The sequence below is a fragment of the Eptesicus fuscus genome, chromosome 3, assembly GCF_027574615.1.
Source record: "Eptesicus fuscus isolate TK198812 chromosome 3, DD_ASM_mEF_20220401, whole genome shotgun sequence".
Classification (NCBI taxonomy): domain Eukaryota; kingdom Metazoa; phylum Chordata; class Mammalia; order Chiroptera; family Vespertilionidae; genus Eptesicus; species Eptesicus fuscus.
Window position 1 is genome coordinate 66019385 of NC_072475.1, and position 27401 is coordinate 66046785.

Genomic DNA, 27401 nt, shown 5'->3' on the forward strand with positions numbered 1-27401 from the left:
TTTAGTATTATGTAAAAGGGGACTCACCTATCTTGAAACGACCCATGTAGTAGATCTGGGTGCTGAGGGCCAGAGAGGCCAGTATATGGATCGCAGAGAAGATGATCCAGAACCAGATGTCATTTTTTCCAAACACCTAGGAGAAAAGATGGAAGTTACCTTCATCTGGGGTTTTTCCCAGAGAACTTCTAAAATCAGCTCTCTCAAATCGGCATAAGGAGTCAAAAACCAAGTTGTGCATGACTTTGTCTCCCTGCCTTCCCCCACCCCCCTCACCTCATCCCCTTCACTGACCTCACCGGGGTCTTACTACACCCAGAGCAGGAAAAAGAATGGCTACCTGGCCAAATAAAAATGGAAAGGGGAGAGGCAGCTGAACAGCAGTTGGGGGCTACTGCTCTTCGAATACCTGCAGACAGGTAACACTTGTCCATGCATGTTTAGAAAGTGGTTTCCAATCTCTGAAGTCAGTCTCTCCAGTCTTATACATCCCTACTTCAGTCTCACTCAAGTGAAGTCCCAGCTTTATATTAAAACTCTTGAGGGGTAGTTTTACAGGTGCCAATCACATTATAAAAATAACTAGCCGAATAAGTAAATAAAATGCCTCAAAAGGATCAACAACGAGAGTGTCATGAACCATGGATTATGATTAATTCAATTCTGTTCACCTGAGCTCCCAAAAACAAACAACAAAAAAACCTTCCAAGAGGGTTCGTTCTGAAAGGAAGCCTGAAGTCACGGGGAGGGACGCACCACTCCGAGCACCGTGAGTGTGATGACGAAGGCGAAGGAGGCATAGGCGGCGTAGGCGCTAGCGTTGATGTCTGGGTGGCGGGTCTGGTAGAGCTTCAACATGCAGAGGCCAGCGATCATGTACATGAAGGAGGTGTCTGAAGGTGCAGAGGAGGAGCCGAGAGCATCAGGATCCAGTAGGCAACAGACAGATTTCTTCTCAGCCTCGGAAACCCCCCTCCCTTCAGGCCTTGGGGTATCTGTTGACCTTAGACTATGTGGAGACCTCCAATATGCCTGCCTTCCAGGCATGTTCTCTAGGCAACCCCCACATACTCCACTTCTGAATCCCTCCAAAGCTGTTCCTAGTTCAAGAAGAAACTTATCTGATGATCTACTAATAAAAGAGAAACATGCTAATTGACTATACCTTCACGATACCCACCAGCCAATCAGGAGTGAGTATGCAAATTAACCCAACAAAGATGGTGGGTTAATTTGCATATGCAGGCACTGAGCAGCAGGGGGCAGGATGGGACACAGGCGTTCTACACCACCCTAACTGCTCAGGGCCTCTGGGCAGTGTGGGAAGCCGGAAAGGCGGCTCTGGCCAGAGCGAAGGCGGTGCCGGCAGCCAGGGGAAGGAAGGCCCATTCTTGCATGAATCTTCATGCATTGAGCCTCTAGTATGATAAATAATTGACTATTCCTGCTTTCATGGGTGTTTGTGTTTAAACGCTGATGTTCAACAACAATAACAGAAAAAGCCCTAATGGTGACAATTAAGGCAGTGTGACAATAAAATGAATCCTGTAGAATGACCTTCTCAGCATCCTGAAATATAACCACACTGATGGCTGCTCCTGCATAGCTTTAGAGGCTATGGATTTCCATCCGCTAGAACTTAAATGTGGCTTAGCTGCATGGGAGTTATGGAAATGCAAATGAAAACAACAATGCAATAGTCCATGTTACTAAATAATCTAATAAGAATTTAAATAACTGACAATAACACACACCAGTGATGATGTGGGAAAATGGGAACTCTCCCACAGCTAGCAGGAGTGGGAATTAATGCTCTGGAGAGAAACTTGTCAGCTTTTGGTAAAATAGAAGATGTACATCTTCCATTGCAGGTGACCCCCAAATTCTACTTTTAGGTATCCCAGAGAACCCCTTTTACATATACACAGAGCTGAACATAAGGATGTTCATTGCAGCACTATCTGTAACAGCAAAATGTTGGTGACATCTGAAGGTTGTTCAATAGAGGAATTGATAAATGTGGTATATTTTTAGTACAGAATATGACAATCCTTAAAAAAATGAACTAGCTGTCCTTGATTCAATATTGATAAATCTTGAAAACATATTATTGGATGAAAAAAGAAGGTTGCAGAACACAGTGTCGTAAATTAATATCAATTTACTATAAATGCAGTAAAACTATAAAAACAAAATGGAAGAATAAATACCAAATTAATCATGGTTGTTGCCTCTGGGGAAGGCAAGAGAGGAATAAATTTGGAAAGTAGTTCAACCAAGAACTTTACACAATATTTTATTTCTTAAAAAGTAGATTTAAGTCAAATGTTTTAAAATATTGGCATTTGTTCATTCTGAGTGGTGAATGATATTGTTCTCTATAGTTTTCCCTCTTAAAAATACTTTCTAATTTTAAAAAACTAAAATGTGACAGAGAGCCCTGGCCAGTTTTCTCAGTGGTTAGAGCTTTGGACTTTGGACTGAAGGTTCCGGGTTGGATTCCCGGTCAAGAGCAGGTACCTGTGTTGCAGGTGTGATCCTGGCCTGGGTTGGGGTGTATGCAGGGGGCAACCAATTGATGTGTCTCTCTCACATCAATGGTTCTCTTCCTTTCTCTCTCCCTCCTCCCTTCCACTCCCTCTAAAAATCATTGGAAAGGAGATTCTTGGGTGAGGATTAAGCAAAAATAAATAAATAAAATAAAATAAGACAGAATTTCTGTGGTGTTCTAAGTTAATAGTCAGAGGCTAGAGCACAAACATAAAAATGACTGTTTTAGAAACCCTTATTCTTGAGTACAGAGGACATTGTTAATTGCCTACTACCAGCATCACCTCTTCCCTCCTGCTTCCTGACAGCAGCTCAGTGCTAACTCAAACTTCTTAGCCCTGTTTTCAATTCAGAAATGCATGCCCATCCAGCCAATATGCTTTAAGAAGGTTAACCCCACCCCTGGCTTCAGGGATAGGTCCTATTGATCTGAAGGTATCTCACCTTCTTTGCCACTGTGATTAATGTAGAAACCCAAGTCTGAGCTAACTAGCTCATAGGGAATGATTCTGGAATGGGCTCATGACTGTTTAAGCTATTGAGCTGTGGGGGGACATTATCTGGGGGGCTTTTAGGAAACAAGTTTCCATTCTCTTAAACGAAGGCTCCTGAAGCTGTGTCCTCCAAACATCGTGGGGTGGAGACAGGAAGCCAGAATCAGCTGTGACTGTATTTGCCATTGTAAGTTCCCTGACAGCCTGAGAATAAAAGCAACAGGTGAGAAGAGGAACCAGAGCTACTAGCCCTTTCCGCCTCTGGAGTGTTGGGTGGTGAGCCGAGCTGATAAATGTCCTTATTCTTTCATTCAACTTGAATGGGCTTTTCTATCACATCCGTCCCAAAGCAATCTAACTGCTAAATTAGGCCAAGTTATACCGAAGGACCTTTCTAGACACTAGTTGGTGAGTTCTACCTGACTTGCCGCCTAATGATTAGCCCACGGCTCACCTGCAGATATGGCCATGAGATCAACATTCATTCTTAGGAGTTTTCTAGTCTAAAACGTGATCAGAGAGAAAAAGCGGTACAATATGTGGAAACCATACCCTGTAGTAGGTGCCCTCGGGTCACTTCAGCTCATGTAAAATGGTATTTAATTCTTGCGGGTATGACCTGGGCATTGTTGGGAGGGTCCCAGGATAAGACTCCTATAACTCAAATCTCTGTAGTTGATGTAAATTCTAATTACCAAATTGGAAGTTGGAGTAATTAGGGCAGATGTGGTAACAAGCACTGAGCACTCCTTCCATCATCAATGCGATGCCCATAGCATAGAAGAGACCGAAGTGTTTGGGAATCCCATACTCCTGGAAAAGGAGAAAGCGTGGTCAACAGAAAGATACCAGTGAGTGACAGAGCCACAGAATCTGGAAGCCCAAGCCTGGCCTCAAGCATCATAAACCATAATCACCACCAATAAGATGTTCTTCCCCTTTGTAGCTCCTGTTTGGAATCATAACCCTTGTAGCTCCCACTTCTGATTCACCCACCCTCGGCTCACCTTGGCAAAGATGTCCTTGGCATCCAGGGCTCTTCGATGGAGAATGTCCCGGCGCAAGACTATCAGCAGGAAGAGGAAGCCCAGGAGCACGTGCCCCAGGTTACTGAGAATGTTATTGAAGGCACTAAAGGGATGAGAGAGAAACCATGAGAGAGTCAGGCAATCAGAGAGATTTCGAGAATGAATGCACGAATTAGCGAGGGAACTCAGCATTTGTGTTTTCCACCCCTAACCTTTTCATAAGATTCCAGGACTGGGAAATCACCAGAGATCATCTTTAACCTTTCATTTTAGGATGCCAAGCCTGTAAAAGGTGGCTGCCTTCTCTCAGGGGTGCACACTACGCTTCCCTATTACGCTCCCAATCCTCTCTGGTCCCATGGGCACTGGCATGGAATGAATCCTGGGAAAGAGAGATGCTCCAAAGATGAGCAGTTTGGGCAAATGTTTCAGCTACACTGTGAGAGGGAATTCTCATCGATGGATCCATGTTATGTGTCAACACGCAGCTCTGAAGCTGTGAATTTCAGGATGTTAGCGGGTCACAACCAGTGGCTTTTAATTCAGAAAACTTGTTCTAGAACAAGAAGCCAGGCTCCCAACTCCCAGACGAATGCTCTTTCCACTTCTGGAGGCTGCAGCATGGCCTTAGAGGCAGCAAATGTTCAAGTTCCTACATCACTGACAGCTGAGGGACCTTCAGTAAGTCCTTACTTTTCTAAGCCCTAGCATCTTCATCTGAAAAGGAGGATGGTGATAGTCACACTATCTTCCTCATGAGGTTGTTTAATGGATTGAATGTACTTGCAGCTCATGCCCATGGAGAAGTGTCATCACAATTAGGGACCTGATGTTTTCAAAAACATCCCTGCCCTCGCCTCAGCAGGTTATTCTTAGGAACGTTTCCTGACACCTCATATAGGAACGAGAGAAGTATGTCTGGTCTCAACTTCTTGATTTAAATTCCTCTTTATCCATGACTGGGGTAGTTTTCCACAGATGTTTTTAGTATTTTTTAAAAACTGAGACCGCAGCATAACATAGAAAGGCATATCTAAAAGCCTCATGGGCAACCGGTGGACTGGGCTTACCTCAGGACGCCCAAGGGGTGAGCACAGAGGAAGTTGTAATAACAGATATCCTGGTTTCCAGTGACGTTTACCACCTGCAAAATCAAGAGTGAGAAGAGGAGAGGCAGTTTTTCTCAGTCCCCTGAGCCAAGCCTGGAATCACAAAAAGCAGCACAGCCCACAGTAATAGACTGCCTGTGACTCGCAGTGCAACCAGCACTCCTTCTCATCAGGCCGGGTCATTATCTGCCACCTTCCCTCAGCACAGGCTCATTTCCTTCAGATGCTACCATCTCGCTTTGAATTGACATATTCTATCCTCCCTATTATACGGCCTCAAAGTGGAATTCAACTGAGTTTGTTTCCTTTGTTCTCATGATAAAAGCAGTATCAAAGGATGCTAACATTGGGACGTGCCTATCAGGACTGCCGTGATATGTCCTATTTTCTAGATGAATGCTGGGAGGACATGAAGCTGTCCCATCCGCTGTGAAAATAACCACAGTGCAGGTAGACATGAGGATATGGTGTTCAGTTTTCCATATTTATCACCATCTCTATCATCAAGAATCTTCACAGACCACACTATAGATATGTCTTCTGACAGGGCCCCAAAGTATTCAGAGAATATTTAGATTATAAATTGTGCTATTCAGACCTCATAAAGTACTTGTTCGCATAATGCAGTATATGTAGTAAATATGAAATTGGCTAAATATTATTAGAACTTTGGTTCTCAAAGTTGGCTGTACACTGGAATCACCGGGAATTTAATAAATACTGATGGCTGGTTCCACTCTAAGAGACTCTGACCTAATTGCTATGGGGTACAGCTTGGACACCGGGATTTTTAAAAATTCCTCAGATGTTTTTAATGGACAACAAAGTTTTAATGCACAACAAAGTTTGAGAACCACTTCACTGGAAACACCTTCAGCTTTGTGTTTATCTAAATGGGCTTTCTCATAGAGAATAAATCCTAGAGAAGGTCACTCAAGTGACCTGGACCCTTGGGTTCTATGAAGGAGTATTAGGGATTCTGAAGCTATTTTAATTATTACTTAGGTTTATTTGTTTTTTTGTTTTCTTTTTGTTTTAATATATTTTAGTTTTATGAAGCTGTTTTTACTTTTACAAAATATATTTCCCCTTAGTGAGAGGGCACAGGCTAAATGAGACATCAGGCGTCTTTGTTTTGATCTGGAAACTTATTTCCTCATTATCCCATCACGGTCGAGTTCAGACTGGTAAATCATAGGCACAATTGATAGATACTATGACTGAATGAGTGCAAGGTAATAATTTCGGATTGGTAGATAAAATAATACAAGCGGTCCCAAGTCTCCCTTTGATAAAACAATTGGGAATTAGATTTAAAGATCAAAGATGAAGCATTGGAGAAGTCCAATTAGAACCCAAATGGGAAATTAATTTTTGGACCGATCCCAAGTTACACCTTTCTCTGTATGTCACAGCACAGCTCTCTCCCTGCAGTATGAGAGCGTGGGTTCTGGGTCCAGGGCAGCACTTACTGTCTGGTAGGTGATGACCAGCTGGATCACAGGTAGTGCATAGAACACAGCGATAGTGATGATATTCCTATGCAGGCAGAAAGAACCGGAAATAGCTATTTCCAAATTAACAATGAAATCTTCAAGTTTTTTTAAAAAAGAATGCTTTCACCCCATAAGTCCTTAGTCAACTCACAAAAGCAATTAAAAACTGATAATGTGGTTCTTGTTTCTCCAGTCATTTCTAAAGCAGTGTAAATAATACTTGCTTCTGTTTTAACCAAATTACTAATGAAGATCTATCGCTTAAGGATGTTGTTAGAGGAAACATGGTCAGAATGCAAGTCATGGGAGATGGATCACACAAAGGGATGTGGCTCTCTTAGATTCCTCTTAGTTCCAAAATGAAGGTTCCACTGTGAAATTCCATGTGGCCCCCACTGTCCCTTGTTTTCCTCTAATATCTGTATCCAATTAAAGGGGAAAATAATAGGGAAGAGAAAGGAATCGGAAGATCTGTCACAGTGTCAGCCTGGGGTTTTGAAGTGGGGGGCGGGGGGGGTGGGCGGCTGCCAGGCAGCTCAGCCTCTCAGCTCGAAGGGTGGTGGCATCAGTGTGTTTGACTATCCTGGGGTACTTTCTAGCTACTCTGAGATGCTCTAGGCATCCAGTCCCTGAAATTCCTGGTTTGTCCAAGACCAGGGCCTGGTGAGGAGAAGAGGAGATGGCTGCAGATCAGCATGTCTCATGCAAAGTAGTGACATTAATGTTATTGCATTAGCCTTCTGGAAGAGAATTTGGTGTGTTCCCTGCACATATGGGAGTCTACTACCATTCTTATTTTTTCCTTTGTACTTATTAATTTAGGGCTGGTTGCCTTTTATAGTTTATTTTTCCTATGGAATGTGACATGGATTCTTGAAACACCTATATCTGTGCTTTATTAAACACTAAAACCTGTAACAGAGTTATAAAAAAAACCTTTAAATTTTAATAAAGATAACTATGGCCTTCTTGGTCATCTACTCACCAAAAATAAATCTTATATTTTTTGCTGATGATTCTCCGGTCCTTCCTGGACAAATCTGACAGGTAAAGGAACATCTGGGAAGTCAAATAAAAAGAGAATGCAAAACTGTACTTGCTTTTTTTTTTTCCCCCCCGTAAGATACAAAGGAGAGCTTTACAAATTTCAGTTCATTCCCTTACCAGGTAATTAAATTTATTTAACAAGATTTTTCTTTTAATCTTGCTTATCCCAGAATACCATAATAAAAATCCTAGTATTTCTTCTTGGGCTATTAAGGGTTGGCTGATGTGGAAAAACTATTGGGAATCGAATGCTTCTTATATCTCAAGAATTGATTTCCCAGTTTCCAAAGAGGTCCACATTGTGGTTCTTGAATTGTAGGACTGAAACTCTGCAATTCACCTTCATACACCTTCCCAGATAAACACAATATAATAAGTATACACCAGAAAGAAGCACACTTTATTCCTAAAGGATGATATGCACAGAACCAGAAACTCTTTCCCAGCTACACCCTTCAGTGGATCTGTTCTTCCATCTGGTTGGATCCCTTCCTCCTTTATTGTCCACAAGCTGTCACTTAGGACCCTGAGGGTGTTCTGATGCTCTATTCTCTTTAATGTTCTCATTTTCTTCCTCCAGACAGAAGTGCTAATTAGAGGATTGCTTCTAGTCTGTAGTTATAGTTTATCTAAAAAGCCCTTTGGGAAATATGACTTTTCTCCTGAAGGAAAACCAATAAAGGACACAAAGGCATTGCTGAAGTTGTAATCAACTGCCCTTCAGAGAGGACAGCCAGGCAGAGGTACCTTGGTCCGGATGACGTTCTTATCACTCTCAATGTCTGGCATGGTGTCGAAGTCACTCTCCTCCACGGAGCTGTCCGAGTCTGACTGGTATGGCTGCCCCCCATCAGAGGAGGACATCTGCCTGCCGGGACTGGAGCTTGACTCATCTGAAACAGAGAACCCTCATCTTTCTTCCAAAGTCCAAGAACCCAGGCTGCCCATTCTTCTCTGAGAAAAGCACAGTGCTGACTCATACTAGTAAAAACTAACACCTTACCCACAACACATGATCTTTCTCTCAGTTCCTCCTCAATGAACTTTTAATGTTCCTTTTCTATTTTTTTTTTAATTTCTTTATTGATTAAGGTGTCACATATTTGTCCTCATCCCCCCATTCCCATCCCACACCCCTCCCCACGGATGCCCCAACCCCCTGTTGAACTTAACCGTTGGATAGGCTCATATGCATGCACACAAGTCCTTTGGTTGATCTCTCCCCCCTCCTCCCAACCTCCCCTATCCTCCCTCTGAGGCCCAATAGTCCGATCGATGCCTCCTTGTTTCTGGTTCTGTTCTTGTTCATCAGTCTATGTTGTTCATCATTTCCCCTAGATGAGCGAGATCATGTGTCACTAGAGATATACTTATAAGAACTGAATGTGAGACGAGCAATAATAGTTATGCTGACAGGCAGATGAATCAGTCTGTAGTGAGTTTCTTTCTGGACCAACAGTTCTTTAGAGACCCAATTTCAATGTCCACCAGTTCCTTATGTGTACATGTCAGCACTAACCCCTCAGCTCTGGATGGTGGACAAATGGTGGTAACGGAGATCCGACTCCCTCTGGTTTGGTCTCGGCCGGACCCAGGGGCACAGCTTCACCCGGACTCAGGTGAACGTGGCCTCACCCAGACCCAGGGGCGCGTGGCCTCACCCGGACCTAGGTGCGCGAGACCTCACCTGGATCCAGGGACACATGGCCTCACCCGGACCCGGGGGCGCGTGGCCTCTCCCAGACCCAGGGGCACGTGGCCTCACCTGGAGCTAGGTGCGCGAGGCCTCACCCGGATCCAGGGACACATGGCCTCACCCGGACCCGGGGGCGCGTGGCCTCTCCCAGACCCAGGGGCGCGTGGCCTCACCCGGACCCGGGACCCAGCCTCACCCGGATCCAGGGACACATGGCCTCACCTGGACCCGGGGGCGCGTGGCCTCTCCCAGACCCAGGGGCATGTGGCCTCACCCGGACCTAGGTGCGCGAGGCCTCACCCGGATCCAGGGACACATGGCCTCACCCGGACCCGGGGGCGCGTGGCCTCTCCCAGACCCAGGGGCGCGTGGCCTCACCCGGACCCGGGACCCAGCCTCACCCGGATCCAGGGACACATGGCCTCACCTGGACCCGAGGGCGCGTGGCCTCTCCCAGACCCAGGCGCGCGTGGCCTCACCCGGACCTAGGTGCGCGAGGCCTCACCCGGATCCAGGGACACATGGCCTCACCCGGACCCGGGGGCGCGTGGCCTCTCCCAGACCCAGGGGCGCGTGGCCTCACCCTAGGTGCTAGGTGCGCGAGTCTATTTTTAAGGATATAAAGACATCTGCTCTGTTAACTATTGGATGCAAAGATAATATGCTATATTTCATGTTTCATAATTAAAATATGAACATAAATATATAAATATATGCGTGCACATAGTTATGTATAGCATCTACCACATATACTTGTCAGCACACCCATATCCAGCAGCTCTACATGGCTTGTGGATCAAGTACTTGTACACGGAAATCCCCCACATGCCGCATCTAGGATTACATAATGTAAACAACAATCTCAGGAAGAGGAATCCTTGTGTTCCTGTGAACACTTCCCAGAGCAGATGGGAATTTGTGCAGCTTGATGAACACATGTGCCGAGCCTACTTCTGCTTTATTTCTTCTGGTCAGATGGCTAAACAATAAAAAAAGCTCCTGTTCTGGCAGAGCCAGAAATAAGTCGCCTGCACTGAGCCCACATGCTTCTCAAAAGTTACAGAACAATAGGGCAGGGATACAGGATCCCAGTCCCTCTACACTGACATTTGAGGTGCAGCATTCCTAGGCCAATAAGCGTCATGGAAGTGCATGGAAGCGTCAAAGCACTCCTCCAACAAGACAGGGCTGGGAATTCTGTTCCCTTCAGGCCACTTAATGAACTCTGGGGGTTGCCAGGTGCATGACTGGGTGGCATTGAGCAGGTTCGATTATGAAGTTAGCCCAAAGGAAAGACTGGGGGGCTTCAGCCATGTTCACCTGCAGCTCAGCGTTAGTCTTCTGACTGCCCTTACTCCCCTGAAACCTGAGAATGAAACAGCTGGTCAGTTGAGGTCGGGCTCCCTGACATCAGACTCTGACACATCTTTCAAGTCCTAGTCAGGCTGGGTATGAAAAAATCTCCATGGGGACCTTGGTAGGTTAATGGCAGACCATTGTAGGGAATTCTGCTCAAGCGTTGCTAGCAGATCCAAGAAACGATCATAGAACTGGAGAAAGTTAGAACTGGAAGGCATCTTCCAGATCATCCAACCAATTTATCTATAAAGACCATACAGTCTTATGTGATGACTGCCTTGCCCGCTCTCACAGTCATTAGTGGCTGGAGAACTAGGAAGCACTTCCATGAATGGACTCGTAGGAAATACCTATTGCCCCGTAGCTGCTCCCTTCGGGGGTGCTGGCAGCAATGGGATGTGACACCGCCAGAGTTCCAGAGCCTGTTAAAAAGCAAAGCAAAGAGGGAAACACTTTATGTCCAGTTGCTAAAACAAAGGAACACAACACAATTCCAAGTAGTTTAAATGATCAGCACACAATATTTTAAATTTGATATTCTTTTACTCTAATACAGGAGTCACCAAACTGTGGCCTACAGGCCAAATCTAGCCTGCCACCTGTTTTTTTATGGCCCTTGCACTAAGAATGATTTTTAAATGTTTAAATTATTGGAGGGAAAAAGCAAAAGGAAAATAATATGTAAAAATTCTAGGAAATTAAAATTTCAGTATTCATATATAAAGTTTAATTGAGATATAGTCACACTCATTTGGGTATGTCTATGGCTGGTTTTAACTACAATGAACAGGTTTGACAGAGACTATATGACTGGCAGAGCTTAACATATTTACTATTAGGTACTTTAGAGAAAAGCTGATGATTCTCGCTGGACAGTATTGCAGAATCACAAGAACAAAGGAGCATGGGTGCTGAATCCTTGTGAGGAAAGCCACCACTGAACAAAAATGTCAGCAATAAACGCCTGTGATTAAGGCACTGTAATTTGGAGGTTTACTTGTTACAGCAGTTAGCAGAACCCTCACAATAGGCTGGAAAAGCCCAGATAGGAAAGGAAATTTCCGCACTCCTTGTAGCAATAAATAATAGCAACATGAACTAAGGATGTGAATGAACGTTGGTTATTTTGAGGGATATTTAGGAGGTAGAATAGAAGTATCTATTGCCAAGTGGTTGTTGTCAGTGAGAGAAAAAGATTCTAAAAAAATACATCTAAGCAGGTATCTAGTCAGTTTCTGACTTAGTGCCACCACGTTTCCGGGAGCCACACTCATCTGTGGAGACGCAGGAGAACAATTCTTTACTGTCTCCTGAGTTTTGCCAAGGATCTGGGATATTGTCGGGCTGGTGGGGATTCCATACTGAAATCTTCTTTCTGAGAGATGCGATTGCTTCTGTCGCAATACAGGCAAAAAAATCTGTAACTTGCCAGTCTCTTGTACTATTGTAGGGAAATATCTTTTCAGTGAAGCCATAACTGAGAATATTCTTTCACATCCTCACTGCAAATATATTTCTATTTCTTCATTGAAAACATGGATCTTTATAGTTTACATTAATACTAGAGTGTAACACATGAAAAAGGACCCAAAGCCTCAAACAATTCATCATTGGTCACAGTTGGCTCTCTTCATCCAGCTCTCAAACTACACTTCCACTAGTGGGCAGTAAAATCATTCAGTTTTGCAAGCCAACTTTATAGGCTTTCCACTTTGTTTTGTTTGTTTTACGCTTTGTGTGTCCATTTATTTCCTCCATGAAAAGAAAAATTAAATCTCAAGTCCAAAATATTTAGCCAAACGATGAGAGATACCTGATGGCCTTGGAGACTCAATTGCCTTCCTCACTTTGATGGCTCAGCAGCTGGACAGCAACACCTTGGAGCTAATGGCAGAATTCCTGGCAGGCAAGGCTGTTCCCAGGGCCCTCAGAATGCAGACTCCCTGGCATTGTTCCTAGGCTTGGAGATCCCTTGATGTGTTTCTTAATTATTTAAAGAAAGATGTTCCCTGGCTTTTCTTTGACTTACCCATAATTGCATGGTATCAACACCATCTCTACTTTTCATCCAATTTCCAGGCATAGAAACAGGTTACTTTCAGACTCTTAATGAGAGATTAAATCTTGAGCACATAACAGTGTTATGGGAAGATGGTGATTACAATTTGATGGACTTTTTTGACCTAGGACAGATTTGGCCATAGTTACAGCATAGAGCTCTGCTGCTGTTCCTTCTTCTGCTGCTATTGACTATATTGGTACTATAACAAGTACTATCACTGTTACCACCACCACTCCTCCCCCTACTAACGCCTCTGTTACTGTTACTACAGCGGCGGCGGCTGCTGCTATGATCACTACTGTTGGCCAATGGTTATTGAAAGCTTACTGTGCCTCAGACACTCTTTTGAGTTCTTTACAAGAATTTTAATTTTTCAACAACCCTATGAAGTGGGTACTATGGTTATCACCATTTTAAAGACAACAAAGGGGAGTTGCTGAGAGATGAAGTAATTTGCCCAGAGTCGCTCTGATATTGGATGGATATTGGTTTGTTATATTGGTCTCAGTTAAAATTTTTCTTAATTGAAAGAAGCACAAGGGTTTTCCTTCAAAATATGAATAACGGGCAGTAAGCATGTTGCTTTGGTGGAGTGCTGCAGAATATCTTTCAAAGGAGACAAGTAGGTTGAGGCTCATATGCATCTCCACTACCATAAGCACAATCTTTGCTCTTTGCTCTCAGCCTTTGCTCTGCTGTGCTTGCCAATGATTCCTTACTGGGCCATGCTCCTGCCTTCTTTCTGTCTAGTTCAGCGGTTGGCAAACTGCGGCTCGCGAGCCACATAGCGGTGGTTTGCCACTCTGTTGACTAATGAGTTTGCCTACCACTGGTCTAGTTCATTGTGGGAAGTCTCACAAAAATCACTGTATTGATCGTATCCCTAGGTGCTATAGTTAGTCTTTCCCATTTCCATTTCCCTCAGTCCCTTTCACATTTTTTTTTTCTTTTCAAGTGGAAGCTCCCTATTTTTAACCACTAACCTCTGTCCCTTATTTAAGATTTAATAAAAAAAAATAAATGTGCAAATAGTAAGTGAAGAATGGCACTAAAATAATTAAACCCAGAATTTTTGGCATTTTGGTGTTACTGAGAAGCCCTCTGATGAGGTAAGTAGAAGTGCACATAGGAAAATGATGAGGCCAGTTTTGGCAGGAGGTTGTAATGGTTTGTGGGAGCCAATGGTTTTTGTGTGTGTGTGATCAAAAGAGAAAAAAAAACCACACGAACAAAAACTAAAATAAAAGCAAATGAGAAAACCAAACAACCACTGTTTTGTTATTTTTCCATTAAAAAGAAAAAGCCAGCTGTGTAGGTCTGTTCAGACTTGGATGTGTCACTGATTTCTGCACTTTGCTCTGCCTCATTCTGAGCCAACAGCAGAGGTTCTGTGATGATTAAGAACATCAAGAGTTTCATGTGCAATATGCCAGCACGTAAAATGTTTGAACTCTGTGGACTTTAATAGGTATAATTTAAATACATGATTGGTCAATACCAGATAATTTTTCTTATGTCTAAACCTTTTTAGAATAAAAAGCCAAAGCATTTTCTTCCAAACTTCAAGTATGATCAATGGTCCTAGAAGGCAAGCCATTTTTACACTTATCTGTATGGTATTGAGAAAGCAGAATTAAATACAAAAATATTAGCTCATAGGACAGACCAAGATGTTCTGGCTGGAAATAAGCAAACTTATAAGGTTGTGAATGAGCTAATCTAATTGAGGAAACTTGTTCCGTTGTGTTTTTCTCTGAGCACAACCCCCTTGCCATCTGTCTACTTTACTAACACAGAAAAAGATATGCTTGCTCTTTACGTTAAATGCTCTGTGTGAGGGGAAAAATGTCATTTCATTCTGAGCATATTTGGAACTTGCAGGGACTTCATATTTATAACTGACCTGTCTCTTTCCATTTCTGAACGCAGGAAGTTGGAAGCTGAAGAGGGAGTCGGAAATGATGTGAACTAGCTGCCATGAAATTCCATTTTTATGTCAGTTGGCTACCTACCCCAACTAATTTCATGTTTTGTTTCAAAAGCTGAGGAGAAAATGAAGGAAACCACTAATCTTTGTAGAGGGATATAAAATTCCTCTCAAAGGAAATACTGAGCAAGAAAAGTCAAGGAAATTTGGAAAAAGAAGAGAAGTGAGTCAGGACTCACATTAGAGACCCATTGCCCCAGAGCCTGGTGATGACCTGTGCTCCTTGGTGTCTCCAGACTCAACACACTGCTTGTCTTACTCCCTCTGGACCCTGCTCTTTGCTGAGAGGCTGACTCAGTAATGGCTCTCTCCAGGGAAGGGTTCGTTGGATTGGCCATATGGTTCTTAAATGTACAAACCTGACAGGTTTGTCAAGCTCCCTCACTTGAAAAAGTGACCTTGTCCTAAGCTACACCCAGGTTCGTGGTGACAGCTCAGGTGCGCCACAGGCCTGTGAGGTATGCTTCATTCATCTCTCTTCCCACTTGGTGTCTGAATTTCTGTACAGACTCTTTAACAATGATGAGAAATATAGGTTTCTCTGCTGATAGAGCCAGTGGAGGAAAGGTTTTTATTTATTTATTTTTTATTTTTATTAAGGTATTATATGTGTACATATCTTACCATTGCCCCCACCCCACCCCACTCCCATATATGCCCTCACCCCCCAGAGTTTTGCGTCCATTGGTTATGCTTATATGCATGCATACAAGTCCTTCGGTTGATCTCTTATCTTCCCCACCTTTCCCTAAACTTGGAGGAAAGGTTTTTAAAGCACAGAGCTTTTACTACTACTCCTTAGATGACCCCAGAGAACCCTGCTTTAAGTCCTAAGTGATGAATGGAGAATACATTGTCCCTTCAAGGACTGAAGAAGCTTTTTACCAGCACTATTTCCATTTCATCTGGCTCTAGGGTCTCCTTTCCTTTTTCATCCAATGAAGTATAAAATAAATTCTTTCTCTTTTTAGGATAGTTGGAGCCAATGTTGACATATTTCATGTAAAACTTAAAGAACTGCAGACAAGTCAAAGAATAACAAATGCAGAGGAGTCGGCAGGTTCTCCAGATGCAGCCTTCCTGTGGTTACCTAACTATAATAGAGCTGCCACCAGCCCCCAAGGCATTTCCTGGAGCTCTGAGCTCCACTGAACTTCCTGTAGCTCCACAGTCACACTAATCTTGGCCCTGGGGAGAGACAGACATTCTGAATCCTGGTCCTCTCCAAAGGTTCCTCCCTGAATGTCTCACTTTAGCTTCTAGATAAAGTCCCGCTCGGAGGCTGGCTTATCAATGTTCTGTTTGATATGTTTAAAAAAGTCACTAACTGGTTTTTTCTCCAGGGTAGATCTTGTCCTCTCGGCTCTTGTTTTAAATCACGTAAGTCTCCTCTCACTAGTGGGCCTGTGACGTGAGTTGTATTATCTTTGATCTTTCCCTGTAGTCTCTCTGTTACAAAGATTCTTTATTTCCACCCTATTTCAAAGCCCTTTGTGGTGAACTTTCTTATTCCATACTTCCTAACTAAGCTGGGATTTTGTTCAGGTATCCTCACCTGTGCCTGGCAGTCCGTGTGTTTAAGTCAGTGAATCTCAGGGATGGAGAAAATGTTTTGCCCCCGAGATGACATTTGGCAATGTCTGGAGACATTTGAGTTGTCACAGGGAGGAAGCGTACTGCTGCATTCTAGTAGGTAGAGGTGAAGGATGCAGTTAAACGTTGAACTTCCTGCAATACATGGGACAGCCCCCAACAAACAAGACCTATCTGGCCTGTAATGTCAATTAATGTTGAGTTTGAGAAACCTTAGTCTCAGCAAAAGATGATCTCATCCTAATTCTATAAGTAGGCTTAATGCATCTGTGGGTAAATATGTTCCTTTGCAGGGAGTGGTTTACCAATAAGTATACAATTCACTGTAGGCCAATCAAGTGAGAATAAGTTGCTGGGTGCTTCTGGAAAAAGTCCTTCCTTCTGGACATTGTCAAGTGAGGGTATAAACCTGATCCACCTCACCACCAGCACTGAGAGCAAAGGAGAGCCAAGGAAATGGCAGGGAAAGGACCAGAGCCACTCGACTCAGTCAGTCCTGAAGCCCAACTTTCTGCTCAACTTCCAGGGAGAGGAGCTTCATATGGTTTAGGCATGTTTGAGATAGAATTTCTTGTTACTTGCAGCCACATGAAACCTAATTGATGCACCTTTATTCTTTCCTTTCCTTCCCTCCCCTTCCTTTCATTTCCTTTCCTTTTCTTTTGTTCACTCATTAATTTCTTCTGCCATCTGAAGGGCACCTCTAGCTCTTAGCTAATTTTCAGGGCCTTCTTGATTTTGACAATCATCTGGCCCAAATCCCAGCTCTGTTCACCTATGTTTCACTGTTCAGGAGAGTCTTCTGAACATGGTGTTCCTGTAACTATCATTATAATAATAAAATGACTTCACTCATACAATAAAAATAACAGAGCATTCATTCACAGAGCACAGAATGGGATCCAACCAACCAGGCTTTCTAAGTTCAACCAGGCATAAAATAAGAGCAAAACCTGGGGAGCGCTGGAGAGAAAAAGGTGAAATCCAGAGAGAAGGCAAATTTGCCTAAACATTTTATAAATAAAAGGGAAAGTAGTATTTAGCATGTTAATGACAGTAAAACAGGTGTCCTTTCACAGTCTCTCATAGTGGCTGTTGAATGTTATTTAAAACAAATTGCCTGGGTGGCTGGAAAAATAGACATGCTGACAGTAAGGAAGACAAAAGGACGGCAGGAGAAACAGCAGGGGGGAAATTCCTCCTGGTTGTGTGTGGGGGAGGGGCTCAATTTGTGTCTTTCTAAGATTCCGTGGGTTCATTTAAGTGTTGAAAACACAAACTAAACATCTGCTGCTTGTGACTTAAAAATCAAGTCTCACTTATCATTCCTTTTCCAAATGATCACTCTTTGCCAAATGGCGTATGAGTACTGCGAAACTCATGCTGATTTAGCTTTTCAAAAATGAGGACATATACAAAAGTACAAACTTCCAGTTATAAAATAAGTAAGTCCTGAGGATGTCATTAATGTACAGCATGGTGACTGTAGTAATACTGTATTGTATATTAGAAAGTTTCTGAGAGAGTAGATCTTTAAAGTTCTCATCATAAGAAAAAAATGTGCATGTGTAGTAATGAGTGCTAACTGAACTCATTGTGGTGATCCTTTTACATAACATACAAATATTGACTCATTATGTTGTATACCTGGAACTTATAGTGTTATATATCTCAATTTTAAAAAATGAAGACATTTGATTTTTAAAAAGTTTTGATAAAAAATATCAGGCAATTGAATTCCTTTGTTCAAATTCTCAGAGTGGAGGAAAGGGCATATTACAATGGTTGGATAATCAATTACTGTGGAGTTCTCAGAGTTAGTATTCTTATGATATTTGCTAGTCTCAAATATTTCAGTTTTCTAGTTACTTGAATAAAAACAACAACACCTCTATCTCAATTTGAGAAAAGTAAACTCTGAATTAGAGTTAACAATACATTTTTAATATTGTTCATAAATCAACTTGGGGATAGGTATAAACAATTTATATCCTCGAAAAGATTTTACTTTTAAAAAGGATGAATGGCTGACAAATGGACTTGTGGATAATTACAAGGGACGCTCCCAGTAAAAGTTTTCAGTATGAGTTCCATATCTCAGTAATTATTGGTTCTCACTGAGCTCCGTTTTCTGTAGAAAGGCTGCAGATTAGACTATTTTGTGGGTTGGGAACCAAGGGAGGGTTTGGAAATTACAAAGGGCATAGAGACAAAAGAAGTACCAAATGGGAGTGTTACCATATACATGACATCAATTTGATTTGAAACCAGGGATTTTTCTTACCATCATTGGAACCAAAGCTTCCGTCAATGGATTTTCTCTGAAACCTGCAAGAAAAGCACATACACATGCTCCTAAGGCAGCGAAAACCTCAGCATTTTACATGTGTCCTCTATCGACTTTACTGCAGATTTGTCTGCTGGAATCTCTTAAAAATGGGCCTTTGGATATGGAGAACTTGGGACTCCGATACATTGCTAATAGGATTGTAAAATGATGTAGCCACTTAGACGAGATCGGGCGCGTTCAGGGTGGTATGGCCGTAGACTGATGTAGCCACTTAGGAAAAGTTTGGCAGTTCCTCAAAAAGTTAAACATAGAGTTACCATATAATCCAGCAGTTCTATCCCTAGGCATGTGCGCGTGCACACACACACACACGTAAATTCATTAATTTATTTTCAGATTTGTTTATTTTCAGATAATTCACATACCATAAAATTCACACACCCTTTAATATGCACAATTCAATGAGTTTTAGTATATTCACAAAGTTGTGCAACTATCACTATTACCTAATTCGAGAACATTTTCATCATCCCCCAAAGAAATCTCAAATCTATTAGCAGTCACTCCCTATTCCCCTTCCTCCCAGCTCCTGGCAAACACTAATCTACTGTCTGTCTATAAATCTGCCTATTCTGGACATTTCATATAAATGAAATATACTATATGTAGTCTTTCTTGACTGGCTTTTTTCACTTAATGTTTTCAAGGCTCATCTATATGACATATGAATCAATACTTCAGTCATTTTATGGCTAATATTCCATTGAATGGATAGATCACATTTCTTTGTTTATACTTGGGTGGACATTTTGGTTGTTTCAACTTTTTGACTCATGGCCCCTTCCTCTGTCTTCAGAGTGTATCACTCCAACCGTTGCTTCCATCATCACATCTCCTCCTTCTGCCTTGGACCCTCTTGTCTCCCTTTTATATAAGGACCCTTGTGATTACATTATACCATATGGATAATCTGGGATAATCTCCATAATTTATCACATGTGCAAAATCTCTTTTGTCCTGTAAAGTGACGTATTCACAGGTTCTGTATATTGGGATATGGACATCTTTTGGGGGCCATTATTCTATCTACTATCCCATTTTAACAATATTAAGTCTTCCAACCCATGAACATGGGACATCTTTCCATAAGTCCTCTTTAATTTCTTTCAAGGATGTTTTGTAGTTTTAATTAGTTAAATGTGTTAATTATTTTATTATTTTAATGCTATTGTAAATGGAATTGTTTTCTTATTGAATTGTAAATTGCTAGTGTGTAGAAATCCAATTGATTTTTGTATACTGATCTTGTATCTTGTAATCTCAGTAAACTCAGAGCTTCTTTTTGGAAGTGATGAAAATTAGATAGTGGTGGTGGTTGTGCAACTGTGAATACACTAAAAACCACTGAATTGTATATTGTATAAGGGTGAATTTTATGTTCCGTGAATTATATCTCAATAGCCATTATTTAAAAACTAGAGGCCCGGTGCACGAAATTCGTGCACGGAGGGGGGTTGTCCCTCAGCCTAGCCTGTACCCTCTCCAATATGGGACCCCTCAAGGGATGTCCGACTGCCCGTTTAGGCCCGATCCCGGTGGGCAGTCAGATCCCTAAACGGGCAGTCAGACATCCCTCTCACAATCCAGGACTGCTGGCTCCCAACTGCTTGCCTGCCTGCCTTCCTGATTGCCCCTAACCGCTTCTGCCTGCCAGCCTGATCACCCCCTAACCACTCTGCTGCCAGCCTGTTTGCCCCCAACTTCCCTCCTCTGCTGGCTTGGTCACCCCTAACTGCCCTCTCCTGCAGGGTTGATTACCTCCAACTGCCCTCCCTTGCAGGCTTGGTCCCTCTCAACTGCCCTCCCTTGCAGGCCAGGTGCCTCCCAACTGCCCTCTCCTGCTGTCAATCTTGTGGTGGCCATCTTGTGTCCACATGGGGGCAGCTATATTGTGTGTTGCAGTGATGATCAATCTGCATATTACTCTTTTATTAGATAGGATAGAGGCCTGGTACAGGGGTGGGGACCAGCTGGTTTGCCCTGAAGGGCACCCCGGATCAGGTGGGGGTTCCCTTGGGGTGTGGGGCACCCTGAGCGAGGGGCCTGTGGTGGTTTGCAGGCTGGCCACGCCCCCTGGCAACCCAAGTGGAGGCCCTGGTATCTGGAATTTATTTTCCTTCTACAATTGAAACTTTGTAGCCTGAAGTGGAGCCAAGCCTGGGCCTCCCTCCGAGGCCGGCAGCCATTTCTGTTGGGGTTATAATTGAAACTTTGTAGCCTTAAGCGGGTGTGCCCGGCCAGGGTGTGTGGAAAGCTTTGCTTCCCCTGTTGCCGGCGGCAAACCTGGCCTGCTCTCTCAAGCTCCATCCTGCCGCCATTTGTTTGTATTTGTTTACCTTCTATAATTGAAACTTTGTAGCTTGAGTGGAGGCTTAGGCCTGGCAAGGGCAGGCAGAAAGCTTGGCTTCCTCTGTTACCTAGGAAACCTTGCTCTCTGTGGCTGTAGCCATCTTGGTTTGGGTTAATTTGCATACTTGCTCTGATTGGATGGTGGGCGTGGCTTGTGGACATGGCTTGTGGTGTGTCGGAGGTATGGTCAATTTGCATATTTGTCTATTATTAGATAGGATTATGTATACCATTTGAGAATGTCTACCAAAAATTTAAATGTGAATTAACCTCTTCCCCAAAGTGAGCCTCCCTTTTGAATGAGGCTGGAGTGGAGGAGGAGGAAAATTGCACCTGTACTTTGGTATATGCTCTTATTTTCTTCCAGACGGGGACTCCAAAAGTGGCACACTCCTGATCCTGGTATATTTGGTGGAGGAACGTCCCTTCATATCTCTTTTTTCTCTAGACACAGCAAATTCATCCCTGCCTCAGGGCTTTTGCTCTTGTTCTCTGCCTGGGTCATTCTCTCCTCAGATCCTCATATTGCTGGCTCCTTTCTGCTATTCAGGTTTTGGTTCTGAGCAGTCTTCCTTGCTGAATAAGTTAAATTTAAAGTAGCTTCCCCAATCAAATCATTCTCTATCACACCAGAGTCTTTATTCTTCTCTCTCTAGCTGAAATTATTTTATTACTTGCTTCTTTGCTTATATGTTTTTCTCTGTACCATGTAAGTTCTATTAGAGCAGGACTCTAGCTTGTCTTGTTCACCACTGTATCTTTCACCTCTAGTACAGGCCCTGCCACATAGGAAATGATAACTAAATATTTGTTGAATGAAAAAGGCATATCATTAAGGAGAGCAGTTATAATTTTGGCCCAACTGTTCTAGCTGTTCAAACGAGGCTCCAGTGAAGTCCCCTTTAAAAACAATTTTAGTGATATTAACTGGCAAGCAATTATGTATTTGGCCTCATTAAAGATGAAGTGTTTGGATTGTGTGTTTGTATTAACAGGCTTTACCCAGGCTTGCCTTAGGTTTTGGAGCTGATAAAATTTTTCATTAGAGGAGTTCAATGATTTACAAAGCCGGGGTGAGGCAGGCAGTATCCAGTGAGAAAAGGCAAAAATAGTAAATGAGAACTATGGTAGACATTGGAAATGGCTACACCTCATCTTGTATCCAGCTCCTTCAATCAAAAGTGGAGTCTGTATCTTCACTTCTTAAATCTGGACTGGCCTCATGACTTGTTTTGACCCACAGAATGAGGGGAAAGTAATACCATTTCTCAGCCTCGTCTTAAGGAGGCCTCACACTCTTCTGTTATCTCTCCTGGAGATACAATAAGCCAGGGCTAGTCTGGGGGAGGGTGGGAGACCCAGCACTGCTGAGGGCAGTCTAGCAGAGCCAGCTCCTAGATGACCTGTCAGCTGGTTGCATTCTATGACCACATCCAGCTGAGATCTCAGCCCAGTCCAGCTGACCCACAGATTTGTGAGCAAACTTAAATATTTATTGATGTATGCCACTGAAGTTTTTATGGTTGATTTTTATGCCGCATTATTATGGCAATAGATAACTAATACAAGTGTCGAGAGAAGGATAAGCACCCAGAACTGAGCACTTTGAACTCAGTGTCTGGCAGGGTGGTTGAGAGGAACAAACAAGAGAATATGTATGCAGTGCACGGGCCAGGACCTGCACATTCATTGTGGGGGCTCCAAAAATATGGAATAGATTGAATCTGGAGAAAGGGAGGAAAATGGTGTTTAGTTATGTGTTCAAGAGAATATAGCATAAAAACACTTTGAGGGCCAGGACATATCTCTAACCAGTGTTTCCATCCTAATCTCACAGCAGGTACTGAAAGCCCCTCATGTATTAATAATAGGGGGCAGGGGACTCACTGAGCAAATGGCTTTATGCTCCAGAACTAGTTTCATTTGGTTTTGTAGAAAACTTTATTTCTGCTTAGTTCAACGAAGGAAGAGTTGTATTAGCATTTTCCCTCAGTCTATTCCCCTATTTAGAATGCCAACTAGTTCTTCTGTCTTCAGATTGCTATTTTCAGTTTGTCTATATTTGGAAAAAATCTCTGCTCATGCAATTGACTGTAGCAAAGTAATCGGGTAGCTCGCGGTTTCAACAGAGCCTTATAGCACAACTTTGAAAAACTGTGCTCACTTCAGTAGGTTGAATAACAACTGTAGAGAGATTGATATCCAGCTATTAACTTAATTTTTTGTCTGTTTGTGTGTTGACTATGCATATTAACTAACTAAAGAAGTGAAATCCTATCTCCTCAAATCTAAAACATCAAGAGTAGAGACATTCTTCCTAAGAGAAGCAGAAGAGGTGATCCTCTTATTCCATGACACTGAAGCTCATCTGAGTCAAAACTGGAAGCTTTTTGGACCTTTTCTCAGGTGAATCCATGCGGAGGCTGCCCCCCTCACATGCCCTGACCACTCTAGACCCATTTTGACCAGGCTGCTTAAGAGCTAAGGCTCTAGAGGCCCGCTCTCTGGTTTCAAACCCCAGCTCTTTCATTTACTGGCTGTGAATTCTTGGTCAAATTGCTTCATCTCTCTATGCCTCAATTTCCTTCGCCATCAAATGGTGCTAATACTAGTACCCATTGCTGTGGATCATTAGACAAGATCATCTGCTTAGAGAGTTTGGCACAGAGCAGGTACTTGTTAAATGTCAGTGATTGTAATCTGATAAATTAATTGAGCTGATAATTAATGTATGTACTTTTAGGTATAATATTTACCTGTAGACTAGAGTCTTTGTTTTTAACTTTTTATTTGAAAATAACTTCAAATTTATGAAGACCTTATTATAAGAATACAACAGTCACATACCATTTACCTAGATTCACTTATTGTTAGTATATTACTCCATTTGCTTTATCAGTCTGTCTCTCTTTCTGTGTATGTACAAATTGGTATATATATACTCATTTTTTTCTGAACCATTTGAAAGTAAGTTACCTGTCATGAACTTTTAGGCTTAAATAGAATAAAGATATTCTCTTACATAATCACAGTATAGTTGTCAAATTCAGCAAATTTAACATTAATATTATACTCTTATCTAATCTACTGTCTGTATTAAAATTTTATCAGTTGACCTAATAATGCCATTTATAGTTTATTTTTCTTCCAGTAATAGATCCAGTCTGAGATCAGGTATTGTCTTTAGTTGTCATATCGCCTTATTTTCCTTCAACCTGGAACTTTTTCATAGCCTTTCTTTGTCTTTTATGACAAATTTTAATAAAATGACTGTCATTTTTAGTTTAATTTTTCCTTGTGGTTATATTCAAAATATGCATGTCTGGCTGGAACACTGTATATGTGATGTTGTGCTCTTCTCAGAGTGTCACATCTGGGGGCACATGATGTTTATCTTTTCCTCAGTCATATTAATTTTTAAAAAAATATATTTTATTGATTTTTTACAGAGAGGAAGAGAGAGGGATAGAGAGTCAGAAACATCGATGAGAGAGAAACATCGATCAGCTGCCTCTTGCACACCCCCTACTGGGGATGTGCCCGCAACCAAGGTACATGCCCTTGACCAGAATCGAACCTGGGACCCTTGATTCCGCAGGCCGACGCTCTATCCACTGAGCCAAACCGGTTTCGGCAGTTAATTTTGATCACCTAGTCAATCATTGTCTGATTTCTTCACTGTGTGGTTACTATTTTCCCCCTTACAACTACTAAGCACTTTGTGGGGATACCCTTAAAGGCCATGAAAATATCTTGATCCTCATCAGATTTTTCTCCTAGTTTTAGTATCCATTGATGATTCTTAACCTGATCCATGCAAAACAATGATTTTCCAATTCCAGCACTCTCTCCATATTTATGTCAGCTTTTGGCGTTGTGCTGTAGACAAACGCCCTCCTTAACACTGCCAGTATTTGTTAATAACTCCTTTCCCTAATGTGTACCAGTTTTAGTAACTGTGTTGACTTCATTAGATGTATATCTGCAGGTATTTAGGTTGTTCCTTCCTCCCTTCCTTTCTTTATCAATATGGATTCATGAATTTCTATTTTTTACAATGATTTATAATTAATTATTCTCCTTAATTGTTTTGGTGCTGAGATTGTTCCAGATATGACCAGTGATAATCCCAGGGTTTTTGACGTCAGTTTATTAACTGAAAAGCTTCATAAAGGTCACAAAAAGCAGTTATTTTTGAGTCAGAGATAGGCCTGCATCACTGAGATGACTGTATCACTGTCGGAGCCATGGGGTTTTTCTATAGATGGGAGTTTGCCCAGTAATCTGAAAACTCTATGCTGGCTTTGTTTTCTTTACCCGTTCGAGAGGAGAAAGAACATTTGTTTAATATAAACCTCCTGCCATGCTTTCGTAGTTATTTCACAGAGACCACAACTATGGAATTCTCAAGGTTCAGGCCTGCTGAGGAGGCAAGGAGAGATGAGCTCATTTTACTGGGAGGTCCAAACTCTCAGAAATGGCATTTCCTTAGTTAGATCATCGACTAATTGTCTCCCTTTTTTCTCACCCTTAAGGGACATTTTATTGGAAAATTGATGCTACAACAGTAAGAATGTAGTATCAAAGTATATTATTCCTGCTATTAATAACTAATTCCTGATAAAATTACTCCTGCTGAAATAACTAACACTTTACCAGCACTTATTCAATTTAGAACATTGACATAAACACTGCAGTTATATTATTCTAAGAAGTAAATTATTATCTCATTTTACAGATGAGGAAACTGAAATACAGAGAAGTTAAGTAACTTGCCCAAGGTCACACAATTGGTGGCTGAGTCAATATGGTTCTAAAGCCTAATGCTCCAGTTACTAAGCAGAGACAGGCAATGGGGTTAACATTTCCTGAAACTCTTGACCTACCGGATATAATGAACAAACGCAATCAGCAGGCATCCCAAATAGAAGGAGAAGAAGATGAGGAAGCTGAGAAGAATGGATTTCACAAAAACGGATTCTGAGGAAAGAGAAACAACTTTAGTCAGGAGAAAAGAGGACCATATATGGGACAGAACAGATTCAAAGGCCTGTCTTCATCATACTCATTCTTAAGTCTTGAGATGCCTCCATTTAAAGCAGCAAAGCTACTGAAGGTCACCCAGACATTATCCACAAACGGCTGCCTGTGTACAGCTTCATAATGAGTTCCCTTTCTTTTTGGAAGGGATTTAACAAATGCTCTGATTCTCTTTTCTATCTCTAAGGTAAACATTAGTTTTCTTATAATGTTTCTCTGGAAGGATGACGTTAGCATTGAATTATATGATCGACTGCCTGACATAGGAATCTGTCCACTGAACCCTAGAGCCAAATCTGACCTTTAATGGAAGGAACAACGGTCACTTTAAGGTTCTTTGTGCGTTGTAGATTCCAGGTCTGGTTCTTCTTTTCTGGTAAAAAAAAAAGAACAAGGAAAAATGGATCAGATAGTAGGCTCTTCAACTCTCATCTGAACAGTTGTTCAAAAATGGTCCAAAATTAACTCTGGACCATTTTCTTTTAGCAAGAACTAGAGGAAAACCTAACTCCCAAACCTTCACATCATCTAATATACCTTCTGGTTAAACGTTCAAATTGGATGCAGTTGATAGCACTAATTGAGGCAAATGAGACTTCAGCCTCCCTGCTCAATGAAGAAGGCTTGACTCTTTACTTGATATCCAGGTGGCTCAACATGCCACAGACATGTGAAGAAAACAGCTACAAAAATAGGAAGCCACTGTGTATTTTGGCTTGTATTTTCTAGCCAGTGAGAACTTGTTTTTTTCTTATATAGTCACCAAAGAGCATGTAGTTTAACGAAGAACATTAGACATTAGCAAAACTCCATAAAGCGATGTAATTAAGAGATTAAAGAATACAGGAACAAATTTCACCTAAATACCAAGGGAACCATGTTACACTCAACAATAAACATCTCTCTGTGTTGATCACATATCACATCAGCTGCTGGGGACTTGTGTTTTCCTACAACCTATTCCATTCCCAAGGTAGTTACTGAGTAACTGGATGACCATTTGCATTTGCCTCAGAGCTCACACAACCTCTGTCATTGTCATTGTCCCACTTTGCTATCTTGCAAGGTTTAATTTTTGCAACCAAAATTGAGAACTCCATTTTCCTTGCACATCCTTATGGAAATGATCACTGCTGAATAAGTGGCTCCATTACTCTTGGCTACCAAACCAATCTTAGAAAATGGACCTTGCTCTGCTGTATACAAATCATTACTTTGTAGTAACAAATATTTGTTGAGTG

At 42.0% G+C, this 27401-nt stretch overlaps 1 protein-coding gene across 5 annotated transcripts in view; it reads right to left on the minus strand.

The window, feature by feature from the left end:
- SIDT1 (SID1 transmembrane family member 1) overlaps positions 1 to 27401 on the minus strand; it is a 94463-nt gene that overhangs the window by 11582 nt on the left and 55480 nt on the right. For all 5 annotated transcript variants that reach the window (XM_054713968.1, XM_054713967.1, XM_028153305.2 and 2 more), the window contains 12 exons: positions 26462 to 26533; positions 26007 to 26100; positions 18706 to 18749; positions 11130 to 11201; positions 8472 to 8617; positions 7663 to 7736; positions 6654 to 6720; positions 5143 to 5216; positions 4052 to 4175; positions 3740 to 3857; positions 757 to 893; positions 28 to 136 (listed from right to left, as the gene is read on the minus strand). In XM_054713968.1, the coding sequence (XP_054569943.1) occupies positions 28 to 136; positions 757 to 893; positions 3740 to 3857; positions 4052 to 4175; positions 5143 to 5216; positions 6654 to 6720; positions 7663 to 7736; positions 8472 to 8617; positions 11130 to 11201; positions 18706 to 18749; positions 26007 to 26100; positions 26462 to 26533 (1131 nt within the window). The remainder of the gene's footprint in view (positions 1 to 27; positions 137 to 756; positions 894 to 3739; positions 3858 to 4051; positions 4176 to 5142; positions 5217 to 6653; positions 6721 to 7662; positions 7737 to 8471; positions 8618 to 11129; positions 11202 to 18705; positions 18750 to 26006; positions 26101 to 26461; positions 26534 to 27401) is intronic.